Source organism: Pleurodeles waltl, chromosome 4_1, assembly GCF_031143425.1.
Source record: "Pleurodeles waltl isolate 20211129_DDA chromosome 4_1, aPleWal1.hap1.20221129, whole genome shotgun sequence".
NCBI lineage: Eukaryota > Metazoa > Chordata > Amphibia > Caudata > Salamandridae > Pleurodeles > Pleurodeles waltl.
Genome location: NC_090442.1, coordinates 398,735,125 through 398,747,902, shown reverse-complemented (window position 1 = coordinate 398,747,902; position 12,778 = coordinate 398,735,125). Strand labels below are relative to the sequence as shown.

General features: G+C 43.4%; 1 protein-coding gene across 2 annotated transcripts in view; it reads left to right on the top strand.

Moving 5' to 3' along the window:
• Positions 1-12,778, top strand: part of PKP2 (plakophilin 2) — a 468,963-nt gene that overhangs the window by 355,358 nt on the left and 100,827 nt on the right. For both annotated transcript variants that reach the window (XM_069228624.1, XM_069228623.1), the window contains exons 8-9: positions 891-1,052; positions 1,901-2,074. In XM_069228624.1, coding sequence (XP_069084725.1) covers positions 891-1,052; positions 1,901-2,074 — 336 coding nt within the window. The remainder of the gene's footprint in view (positions 1-890; positions 1,053-1,900; positions 2,075-12,778) is intronic.

Here is a 12,778-nt window from a genome sequence, read left to right as displayed (position 1 = left end):
ATATGATCAATAAATTGTAATTGTCTGTTTGCCTTTCCTTTCTAGGTACCAACTGCTTCTTTGACAGAGACCATAGATAGATGTTTTCTAAATTTGTGTTGCTAAATTGTTTTGCATGAAGCCCATCATGCTAATGCTAATTCGAGGTTAATTAAGGAGTTCACTGAACGGACGCAATTAGACAAATGACTGAATCAATGCTTTGTTGAATAATGCACTAATGATACTCTGCTAAAGTTAACCCATGTTGACGTTGTGCTTTGTTCTAGTGTTCATGATCTTTGCTTTGATGAAATCTTATTTGAGTTTCCATATTATAACGGTGTTGATGTGTTTTATGGTTTTGAGACTAATAAACTTGCTAGTAGATTGTAACTAATAGGGAATAAATATCTTAACTCTTATAAATCTTGTTTGGGTTATTTATGACTGAAAGGTCATGGTATGTTTCGCTTCCATAAATGCCATTATCCAGATTGAATCTATTTGTTATGGTGAATATTGATGATGTTATCGATCTATTGGTTGACATGCTGATTAATTGTCTCGTTCTTAGGTGTCTTCAATCAGGGTCAAAAGATTCATTGGCCTAAAACGAGTCCCAGACTAAGTAAAATTATCTAGGAAGGGACGCGTTAGCACTTGTATCATGTTTTTATATTTTATAGATATGGGTATGGTAATTTGGTTGATTGTATGTTTTTATATGCGTGGTTTTCATTAACTAATAAACTAAATTTCATTTTCCTGAGGTTTTAGGAATACATTTGTTTCCAGTTGTTATTGCTAATATTTGGACCGCAGACATTAATGCATTATAGGTCGGGGGTGAACCCTGAGGTAAGATTTGGTCTTCTCGCTTTTGTGACATGCACTTGTGTTGTCTCCAGTCTACAGAGAACTGCATATGTATCCTGCATAACCTCTCTTACCAGCTCGAGACCGAGCTCCCTACTTCCTATACCGAGAACATCTATGTGCAGCGTAGGAACATCCCAGAGAGCAGTACCAACCTGGGCTGCTTTGGAGGGCGAAGCGGAAAGATTAAAGAGGTAATTAGTACTATGTCCATTCTGTATTGTGTTGGCCTTGTCACTGAGGCAGTATTTTGCAAATAAAACAGATATTGCATGCTTTGTAAAATATGTAATCCTATAGGTATTTTTTCAAAACTGGCTTGTTCTGTGAGCAACTATTGTAAAATATCTGTAAAAAGACCAGACTTAAGGGAGGTAGAGCAAGTATTCTGTTGTCCTACATTCCGTGTACCAATAAAGTATTATTGAACATAAGAAACAGTCGTATCCTCTATATCACAAAGTCGACCATTTCCTTATTATAGAACTCAATGGTGCTCATGTTATCAGCCTCCAACGGTTGACTTGCTGCAATTCTAATCTTTGACCTACAGGTTGCACACAGATTTGTGCTGAGAGTGCTCACCCCGCTGAGCTTTCTTTCTGGTTACCAGCAGATCTTGCATTACTTTTACTAGTGATAACAGCAGGGATTTGGATGTCACAAAATCTAAAGTGCATCTTCAACAAATCATTGGGGCCTTCCAAAGTATATTCACCGAGCACTTTGACAGGCCATATCAGTTATCTGACTATATTGTGGACCTTAATTCTCTGTATTCCTAATTCCCAACTCTCATGAGCGACCCTTATGTATATCTGCTCTTTTAACTAGAAGCTGTGAAACTGTGAAGTGTTTAGCTTGTGAGTGTGGTGCTGCAGATGTGATGCCTTCATTTCATACACTACTTATATCTTACCTGTTGCATAGCTGTATTGAGCATAATTCCCAATGTTGTACCTTACCTATAGTTACAAATCTGATGTACTTGTGTATGTAAAATTAAGTTTCTGAGTGGCTATTGTGCTTGCACTTTTGGCAGACGGAGACGGATACTCCTTTACCAGAAGAAAAGAGCAACCCTAAAGGGGTGGAATGGCTGTGGCACTCCATTGTCATGCGAATGTACCTGTCCTTGATAGCCAAAAGCAGCCGGACCTATACCCAGGAAGCATCACTGGGCGCCCTCCAGAATCTTACTGCAGGCAGCGGACCGGTAAGTGAAGGCTGCAGTACATCTTTAGTGATCTGATGTGAAACCAGATTTTTGCTGCTGAGCTCTGTGCTCACTTAGCTGGCAGTTTGCGGTCACGAGGGGGCTTTGTAATAAAGACCAGCATTGACAATGCCTATTGGTCTGGCTGTAAAAGAATGTTGTGTGGTAATGTGAAGCGATACAAATAGCATGGGAGTGGATATGTAATTGTGTGAAAGCAAAGAACTGTCGAATAATATTAGTGTAAGTTAAAATGTCAGGTGACAGTTCACTGTCAAGCCAGACCTAAAAATACATGTAGGCTAATGACTGCCCTTCTCCCGTCTGTGCTGCTGTCAGACTAAAATTGATATATTTATCTAAGAAAATTTAACACATTACAGTGTTGTGTGTGCCCCTGAAAGTTTAACCCCAGGCAGCTGGATAAATAAACAAAATGGTCACAGCTGTGTTGAGGGCAAGCGCTTTTATATGGACCACACAATCTCTGCCCAGTCAAAACATGTACTCCTGGCTCCGAGGAGTATATATGGGTGCAGCCAAATCCCCTCACCTGGTGATTCTCACAAAATTATCTGCATTGTCAAGCCAGATCATAAAAAGAAACTAGCAGTGCCTAATTTCAACTAGTGCTGCAGATAGAGCTTAATATGAACTATTGGTTGTGGGTGTGGCCCACGTGCTCATTTTTAGGGAACGACCCTTGTTTCCATCATCTGATTTTGATCCAAAACAAGAGAACGCGAGAAACAGAAAAGGAGAAATTAAAGAGAAAACAAAGACAAGGGTGGAAAGTATAGATTAAAAAGAACCTGCAATACTGAGATAGATGGACACGGAGTGTCTAGTGACAGGTAAAAGAAGCATTAGGTGAAATAAAGATTAAACAGCTTTTGCATTTAGCTACCACGAAATTTAGCAACCCCAGCTGCAGGCTACTGAGAAAAACAGCCGCACTTCTACAAATGTAGCGCTCCATTGAAGAGTACAAGTACGTGATGTGGCCGGCCCTAACTGTATGGGAAAGGCAAACATGGGCAAGGAGTGTGTTCCTGCTGCTAGCTGAGTTTACATCGAGTTGGTAACCGTTCATAGTACGAGAGCGGAGTTTCGTAAACTCCCTTTGGCAGGTGTTTGAGTCATGTCTTGCGGTTTTCACCCAAGGTGAACTCCTTGGTACCTTTGCCAAGAATACTCAATGGTCTAAATGTGTAGGGAGGAAGAAGTGCCAAGTTTATATCAAGTCGTGTAAAGGTGTCTTTATTGTGTCTGCGTCGTAACTTCATGCGCGCGAAAAGAATGAGCCTTTGTGAATCGGAAGGGATGGGGCCCTCTCAGCACCAGTACTGTCGGGGTCGCTTATTCAGGCACAAGTTAACGATAGATGACAGTGAAGGGTCTTCTGCTTTCGAGAGGACTGTTAAAGACTTGGGTAGTGTTAGGGGTGCAACTAACGATGGTGCAGCAGAGCAGTGGCGCGAGCCCCAGCAGCAGTCAAAGCGGCCATTTCCCTTGCTGCTAGCAGAGCTCCAGGTATCCTCGCTGCGCCCCAGTGTGGCATGAGCAGTGTATACACTTTGAATTCAGTGACCAACGAGGTGATAAGCGCCGGCGTTTTTCAGACTTTCTACTCATGTTCATTTCTGACTGATGGTAGACTTGGTGTACAGAACCCGTCTGCCCCTTTTTGAGGGCATGAGCCTTAACATGCGCTGGAAGGAGAGAGCTTTACTATTTGCTGAAAGGAGAGCAACCTTTCTCAGCAAACCGCCCTGTAGCTGTTTTGGCAATACAAGTAAATGAAACTAAACTTTGTGGCCTCAGTCCCACGCATGTGATTCTTGACGAAGCTACTCATTCTTTTTGTAGTATATATAGTGGTTTAAGAGCAAAGCACATATTGTAGGAACTGGGATCTGGGAAGTCACGCCGGGGCGTCATGGGTAGACGTAGGGTGGTGGCAATGAGTGAGGTGGCGCAGGCGGTTTGTGAAACGAAGACCTACAAAATGAAATGTGATTCCTAGTAGTGGGGACGATGGCAGGAATGGCACTTTAAGGACAAACCTGCATCAAAATGCTAGTAGTCGCACAGTTACTCTTCTCTGGCACGAAGGGGCTTGCGAGCAAGCCCTGCTACCCACCACAATGAGACCCTCTTGGGTTTAAGCCGTAGGATAAGAACCTGCTGCCACCCCGCCCCTCCTGTCATAGTATCAGCAATATAAGTAGATTTTTTTTCAGAAAAGACAGAAAGCAATTCAACAAACTTCCCACAGAATTCTCCTCTTTAAATCCATGGTAATCACCGATTTGAAATGAGCGGAATCTGTCGTGAGTCCTTGCTGCTGGGCCCCCTTTCAGTTTTGACCTTCGCAGTATCCTGAGCATCAAGAGTGGGTGCCTGCAACAATGAAGAGGAGAATGAAAAATAATGCTGAGGGTGACCAACAAATGTTCAGGCCGTTTAGTAGCTCATCGGTTATTGTGCTGCCCCCTTATGGATATAGTTCTCTGCATAGGTCACATATCATCCACTGGTTGTGACGTTGCCTACTTTTGTAAAAGTTGTTACAATTGGTGTGGGCTGAATAAATGTGGAGTATGATCGCTGATTTGGGGTCTTGAGTTTTATTGAAGTGAACGATATTTCCATGCAGCTGAAGAATTTTAGTATTAGAAAGGCGGTTCCAACTCTACCAGACCATAACCTCACTTGTGAAGGTCCTTAGAAAGAGGTCGCATTGGACAAGCGAAAATACTTACTACATATTTGCCTTCTCCATAGTTTCAAAGCTGTGATTATCCTCCCAAGTTCTTTAGCCACCAACAAAGTATAGGACTGTGACTGATTCATCAAAACAGAACAATTAATAACCTCTATGTCCTTAGGTTCCTCATTCCACCTTACTCCCATACCAGACCAGGTTTTCCATTTACTTAGTTTATCAAGTCCTGGTTCTAGCCTGAAGGGAGTGGGTTTGAACGTATTGGTGTGGAGTAAGGTGTATTAGAGAGGATTGGACTGCAGTGGAGTGGATTGGATTGGAGTGAGGTGGATTGGATTCAGTGGGGTGGATTGAGGGTGATAGGGTTGGTGTGGATTGGATTGGGATAGGGTGGACTGGTTTGGTTTGGGTGGGGTGGTGTGTGGTGTGGTGGTATGGATTAGAGCACATTGGAGTTTTTAGAGTGGGTTGGAATTGTTAGAGTGTGGTGGATTGGATTGGGGTGGGTTGGGAGTGTTTGAGTGGGGTGGACTGGAGTGGGGTGGATTATGGTGGATTGGACTGAGGTGGTGTGGGTTAAGGTGTCTTGGAGTGCTATGAATTAAGATGGACTGGAGTGAGATGGATTAAAGTGTGTTGGATGGACGGGGGTGGGTGGAATGGACTGGATTGGGGTGGATTGGGTTTCACTGGATTGGAGTGGGTGGAAAGGATCTGAGGGATTGGCTTGGTGGGGTGGATTGAAGTGGAGTGAATTGAAGTGGATTGTTTTGGATTTTAGCGGGCAGATTATAGTGGGGTGAATTGTTTTGGATTGGATCTGGGCAGATTATTTTGGATTGGAGCAGGGCAGTTTTATTTGGATTGGAGCAGGGCAGTTTTATTTGGATTGGAGCAGGGCAGTTTTATTTGGATTGGAGCAGGGCAGTTTTTTTGGATTGGAGTGTGGGACAGATTGTTTTGGATTGGAGTGTGGGACAGATTGTTTTGGATTGGAGTGTGGGACAGATTGTTTTGGATTGGAGTGTGGGACAGATTGTTTTGGATTGGAGTGTGGGACAGATTGTTTTGGATTGGAGTGTGGGACAGATTGTTTTGGATTGGAGTGTGGGGCAGACTGTTTTGGATTGGAGTGGGGCAGACTGTTTTGGATTGGAGTGGGGCAGACTGTTTTGGATTGGAGTGGGGCAGACTGTTTTGGATTGGAGTGGGGCAGACTGTTTTGGATTGGAGTGGGGCAGACTGTTTTGGATTGGAGTGGGGCAGACTGTTTTGGATTGGAGTGGGGCAGACTGTTTTGGATTGGAGTGGGGCAGACTGTTTTGGATTGGAGTGGGGCAGACTGTTTTGGATTGGAGTGGGGCAGACTGTTTTGGATTGGAGTGGGGCAGACTGTTTTGGATTGGAGTGGGGCAGACTGTTTTGGATTGGAGTGGGGCAGACTGTTTTGGATTGGAGTGGGGCAGACTGTTTTGGATTGGAGTGGGGCAGACTGTTTTGGATTGGAGTGGGGCAGACTGTTTTGGATTGGAGTGGGGCAGACTGTTACTGGTTGGATTTGGGTGTACTGCACAATTATGTGTTCAAACAGTTTCAGAAATTGCACATAACAAAGAAATAATGTCACTCTGCAGTATTTATAACAAGATAATCGTCATCATTTGAGAACAGTGCCCACAAGAAAAAAAAAAAACATGAGTGCAGAGTGACAAAAGAAGACTTGGCAAAATAAAAGAAAATTAACTGTAGGAAATAAACCTGCTCAATTTTGTTTGTCCTGTTGGGAATGTTTTTGCCAGTCACACGCCTTCTGTTTGCAGGGCACTAGAAGTTAAAAAACAAAAAAGACAAAATAGTACCTCAGTCACATCTGGAGCAGCAGACTGGCACTGACTACATTGACTCAATCAGCACTTGGTCTCTGCACCACAGAGAGGAACGGAAATGATGCTCGGCCTGCAGTGAGTAATTACAAGGCTGTAAAGGCGAGTGCCATGCAAGCCAACAAGTGGTAAGCAACGGGCGGGTTCTAAGCCCGCTGTAAGATTGCAATGGTCTCGAATTGACAGAGCATGTGCTGTCTAGCCATTACCTGATGAGTTTCACAAGGGTTAAGATTCGTCCCATTGGGAAATAATGCAGGTTGTAAAGAAGAGTGCCAGGCACGCTAACAAATAGTGAGCTACGGGCAGGCTCAAGACCGTTTTTTGTTAACATAAGTGTCTCGCACGAAAGACGCATGCGCTAGCACATGCTGTCAAGGGCTCGACCCTGAAAAGAAATACCTCAAGAAGCCCCCATGGAGAGTAGAAACATTAAGAATTCCAAACAGCAGTAATATTTTTTCAATTAATGTCAAGTAACATTTAAGAACAAAGTAAAACTATTTAATAACAATCAAAGTATCCAAGAAAACCTTATTATCATTGTGAACTATGATCAGATGGCATAAGCTTTTCAGACTGCATTTATTGTCGATCTTTAATCTCGGTTTATCATAACTATTGCACTGATTACCTTGTTAGGGTTCAAAGGTGCAAAGGACCATTAATTTGTAAATATTAGAGTGGTTACTGTGCATGTGTAATCTCGTGCATTTTCTAAATCTAGAACTAACCTCGCAACACCAGCCCTCTTTGGGGTGTTATCTTCGCAACGTTCTTGTTAATTGATGCATGAGAAAGTTAACTATGTTCCATTTCCTGACGGGAGAAATCGAATCACCTGTGTGTATCTTTTTGCGTGCACAGCCGAGTCCGAACAAGACATAACACCGGATTCCTTTGTGCTAAGGGAACATTGTCAGTCACTTGTGTATCAGAGCTTTTCATGCCGTCTGTAGAAAAGGATGCCTTTTCAAGGATGGAAATGCAAGTAATTATGGTAGATTATCATATGTATGGGAAACGTTTACAACAATGTTATGTTTTTTCACAAAATGACAGAGCAGAGAGATGTGTCCCGGGGGTAAGAACCCTGTTGTTAGACTCCACAAACTCTCAAGTGCCAACCCTGCGTCTAGAGTTCTTAACTCCATGTTGTCTCCTCTTTATGTTCATTATTCCTTAAGTTGATAGTGTTGACGTTGTTTCACAAAACATCCGTGTTTGTCTGCTTCTTTTGCAGTCTTTCAGTAGTGTTGTCTTTGAACATGTTAGCACCTACGTATTTTAAAAATAGTGATGGCAGCTGGTAAAGTAGCTGTAAGAGGGGATAAAAATAGCCTACGTTCATAACCCCTCTGTTTACAATTTAAGTGGATCTACTTTAAGATTTTGTTAAGAAATGTCAAAGTAGAGCAAGATGAAATACCAGCTAAAAATGAAGAATTTTAATAGATATGGTGTTTTTGAATCTAAATATATGTAAAGTAAATTTTCAGCGATCAGAAATTAGATCACGGTGCTACAACTGGAGATTCCTCATGGTTCTAGATGGGAAGCTATAAGAACAACCTGTCAGGAATTGGGAATGGAGATGCCGCTCTGTAGGATATACAAACATGTAGATGGCATCATCTTGTGCTAGGTGTCTTCCAGTCAAGGAGAGCTCAGGGGACAACTCTTATAAATGTATGGTCGTTATCCTAGTATATCTCATCTCTATCAGCCTGTATTTAACTCAGATCCTTCGGTGCAAGAACGTGTCACTGAGTTAACTGACTGTCCGAAGTCTACACAAAAAACTTTGGGAAAAGCTATAGAGTATTATACATGTTATGCTAATCAAAAGAAAGCCCTGCACCTCCATATGTTGTAGGTGAAAGGTGTGGTTACTTGCAAAAAAAATAGCATTTGAAAAAAAATGTTCTAAACTGCAACCCGAGTTTATGGGCCCAATTGTGATAGAACATATTGTGATTTCAGTTGTTGTTAGGATGAGGTTGCCTCAGTGTGTGAAAGTCCACCAGTTTTTCAGTTTTTTTTTAAATTAGAACTTTGCTCAGTGTAACTGAATTCAGAAGTATGAGGTACTTCGTTTTAGATACAAAAATCATAGGAGTAGATTTGCAATATTTGAAAGATTGGGAAGGTTCTGATCTAGAGAAGCAATCATTGCAACCTGCGTCCAATCTTTTGGTCCATGGTTATTGTAAGACACTTATGCAATAAGCCCCACTGCGTGGGATAGTGTCCTTTTATGGAGACATTGTTAAAGGCTTTCCTCACCAAGAAAGAATTCCTACTACTCTTCAAGAAAAACAAGCAACATTTATTTAGTCCAAACCTAGCTCAGCTACATGAACCTGGATGGATTCAGTCTCCCAACTTTTACCAATGCCAACTCACTCTGTCTCACCACGAATACTCACCCTCACAAAACACATTGTTTAGAAAGCCAAGAGTGTCTGATAATTTTCTTAACTGAAGAAAAATAAACCATTCTTCCCATTAAAAAGGACCGATCCTGTGTCTAACAGACTCCATATTGTCACCCACAAGGGCTCCCTGCATCCTAAATAATGCCTCATTAAGGGCCTGAAGAAGAACTACAGCATATCTCCATGATCTAGCCTCACGGTTCCTCTTGCAATCTGACACCACGTTTAAATCTAGTAGCATCATCTACAAACCGTCATTACCAGCATTTCATCTGTCTGGCTCTCAGCATGCATCGCAGCCTGGACACAATCCGACAGGAAGCAAAGAAGCACACAAAGGAAACAAGCATTTGCAATGCAATTGGCCTTGCATTTGCTCGAGTCAGAGCTATTAGCGTTGTAGACTCCTAACCGGACTTTTCTTGCCACATAAACTGAAAATTAAAAAGTAAAACAGTTTCACATAAGCGAGCTGACGGCCGCCATGAGCACGAAGCAGACACACAAAGGTAAAGAGAAGTTTGTTTGCAGTGAAACGTATCGGCAAAAGTCCAATTATCCATGTAACAGAGTCGATGTCATGCAAAGCGCTCGACTACTGCCCAGCCAGATCGCGCTGCCTATGAAATAAAGAGAAAAAGTAGTCCAGAAACCATACGGATATCATGGAGCCTCGTATGTTTTCAGTAGTTGGCCAGTGCACTCGAGGCGGGCTAAATACCGCAAAAGGCATGACGTATGCATGCCTTTCACTAATGAAATCAAGCAAATTTTAAAAGGCAAGCCCACGAACCAACGAAACTGATAAGCGTGGTTAAAAGCCCACAGAGATTACACCAGAGACAGAACGCTTTGGGCAGGCGACCCTAAAAACAGGACAAGAGTCCTTCTCCATTTATGCACCCAGGATCTGAAAAGCCATCCCTGTATCAATCAAGCCTTCCCCCACCCTGCAGCAATTTATGAATGAGCTGAATATACACTGCTTTAAAGAACACTACATCGCAATGAATTAAAATTAAGTTTGCCTGTGCGCTCAGAATCCAGCTTACCCTCCTGTCACTCAGGAGGGGATCCTTACCTTTGATGCTGTACAGCGCTGCACTGCCTTTAGGCTAGGTTTGCACTATGCATATTTTACATGCATGCATACGTACAGCTGTGCAACCCTCTTTTCTCCCACTGCCAACAAAAAGAAAGTGATGATAAAGCTAATTCCTTTGGCATTTGCATAGTGAAAACGTCTTAAAAAGTGTCACCAACCACACAAAACAGGTCCAGTGTACCTATTGCCAGCACAGGCTTCCCAACGATTCTTGACACACAGCATAAACAAAGCACAGTAAGAGTTCCCCGCTAAACACAGTGTACACCAGAACACACAAGAAGATGTACGTACACCTCGCACAGAATAAATACATTATGAGCAGCTGTTATACAAGCTTTGCGCACATTGAGAACAAGCACAACCAGTGCTGCAGCAGTGCTAATGCCTTTCGCATCAGTGTCTGATTTGCTCATACACAGAGACCACTTTAGTGTGCTCCTGTGTTCTCTGTACTGCCTTTCCCACCAGTGAGAGAAAGGTCTATTATTCTCTGTACCCCCTTCAGCTAAGAGCCCTCTTTGGTAGCACCTGCTTCAGTGCCTAAAAAAGTATTCTTGTGATGCGGAAGTTTTTTTTTTTTTTTACTACTTTGTTTTAAAGGGACGTGAACCAGGTGCTGATGGGAAAGTCAGGCTGCCCTCTACTGCAGGCCGCAGTGGGTCACTGTAAAAACATGGACAGTATCCCACTCTGCAGAAAACAAGCCTTCATGTTAACATGGGTTGTAATAAAGAGCACGTCACATTTATTCACCTTATAACAGGTATGTTTTAAAACTTGTTTGCAGCTTCATGTTTGTCCTGTGGTAATGCTATCGGACCCCCAAAGAAAAAGGACCTGCAGATTTTTGTTTAATATATAGCAGGCTCACCAAGAGAGTCTTTAGTATTCAAATCAAGTGATTAGACTTTAAAAACGAGCATTGGCAACGTTAATAGTTCTCATCTATACAAGACTTATTGGCATTGGCATGGTGTTTTTTTGCCGTGTTGTGCACCAGTGTGGGTACTGCTCAGCATGGCTAAAAGTTAGTGAAGTGTCGTGGAGTGGGGGAGTAGAGTGTCATACAATTGAGTAGAGGGGAGTAGAGTTCAGTGGTTGAGTGGCAGAATGTCATAGAGTGCAGTGTTGTGGAGTGGGGTGAAATAGGATGGAGTGGGTTAGAGTCCATTGAGGTACTGGGCTGGATTGGATTGGAAAAGAGTGGGTTGGATTGGGGTAGAATGGGGTGGATTGGAGTAAGGTGGATTAAAATGGGGTGAGGGGATTGGATTGGAGTGGGGAAGATTGAATTGGAGTGATAAGGCTGGGGTGGAGTGGATTGGATTTGAGTGGGGTGGAGTATGGTGGATTCAATTGAACTGGAGTGCAGTGGATTGGATTTATTGGATTTGAGTGGGTTGGATTAGATTTATTTGACTAGAGTGGGGTGGATTGGACACGTGGTGTGGTTTGGACTGGTGGGGGTGGGTTGGACTCAAGTCAGGTGAATTGGATTGAAGTGGGGTGGATTGGGATAGAGTGAGGTGGTTTGGAGTAGAGTGGAGTGGGGTAGATTGGATTGCTGGATTGAAATGGGATGGGGTAGATTGAATTGAGATGGAGTGGGGTGGATTGGGGTGCTGTGGACTGGAGTGTGGTACGAAGGATTGGATTGGTGTGGGTTTGATTGGGATTAATTGCATTGGAGTGGTGTGGATTGGGGTGGATTGGAGTGTGGCAGGGCAAATTGGATTGAGCGGGGTGGATTAGATAGGATGGATTGACCTGGAGAGGAGTGGATTGGATTTGAGTGGGGTAAGTGAATTGGACTGGACTGGACTGGACTGGATTGGAGCGTGGGGTGGACTGGATTGGAGCGTGGGGTGGACTGGATTGGAGTGAGATGGATTGGACCTGAGTGGAATGGGGTGGATTTGAATGGGGTGAATTGGACTGGTGTGAGATGGATTGAATTGGTGGGGGGGTTTTGGATTGGAGTGGTATGGGCATTTTGGAGTGAGGTGGACGTTTTGGAATGGGTTGGATTGGAGTGGTGTGAAATGGATTGGTGTGGGGTGGATTGGATTGGAGTGGAGTGGGTTGGAGTAAGGTAGTTTGATGTGGGGTGGATTGGAGTGGGGTGGACTGAATTGGACTGGAATGGGGTGTATTAAGGTGATTTGGGTTGAAGAGGGATGGATTGGAGTGAGGTGGATGGATTGGAGTGGGTGGATTGGATTGGAGCGGATTTGGTTGGAATGTATTTGGGTGGATTGGAGTGGACTGGAATGGGGTGGATTGACTGAATGGGGTGGATTGGACTGGAGAAGGGTGGATTGGTGTGGGATGGAATGGGTTGGGCTGGAGTTGGGTGCATTGGAGTGGGGTGGGTTGTGGAGTATTGGATTGGAGTGGGGTAGCTTGCAGTGGAGCAGGGTGAATGTATTGGTTTGTTGTGAGGTGGAGTGGTTTGGAGTGGGGTGGATTGGATTGGAGTGGGGTCATTTGGGATGTAGTGGGGTGGATTGGACTGGACTGGGATGGGTTTGATTGGACTTCAGTAGA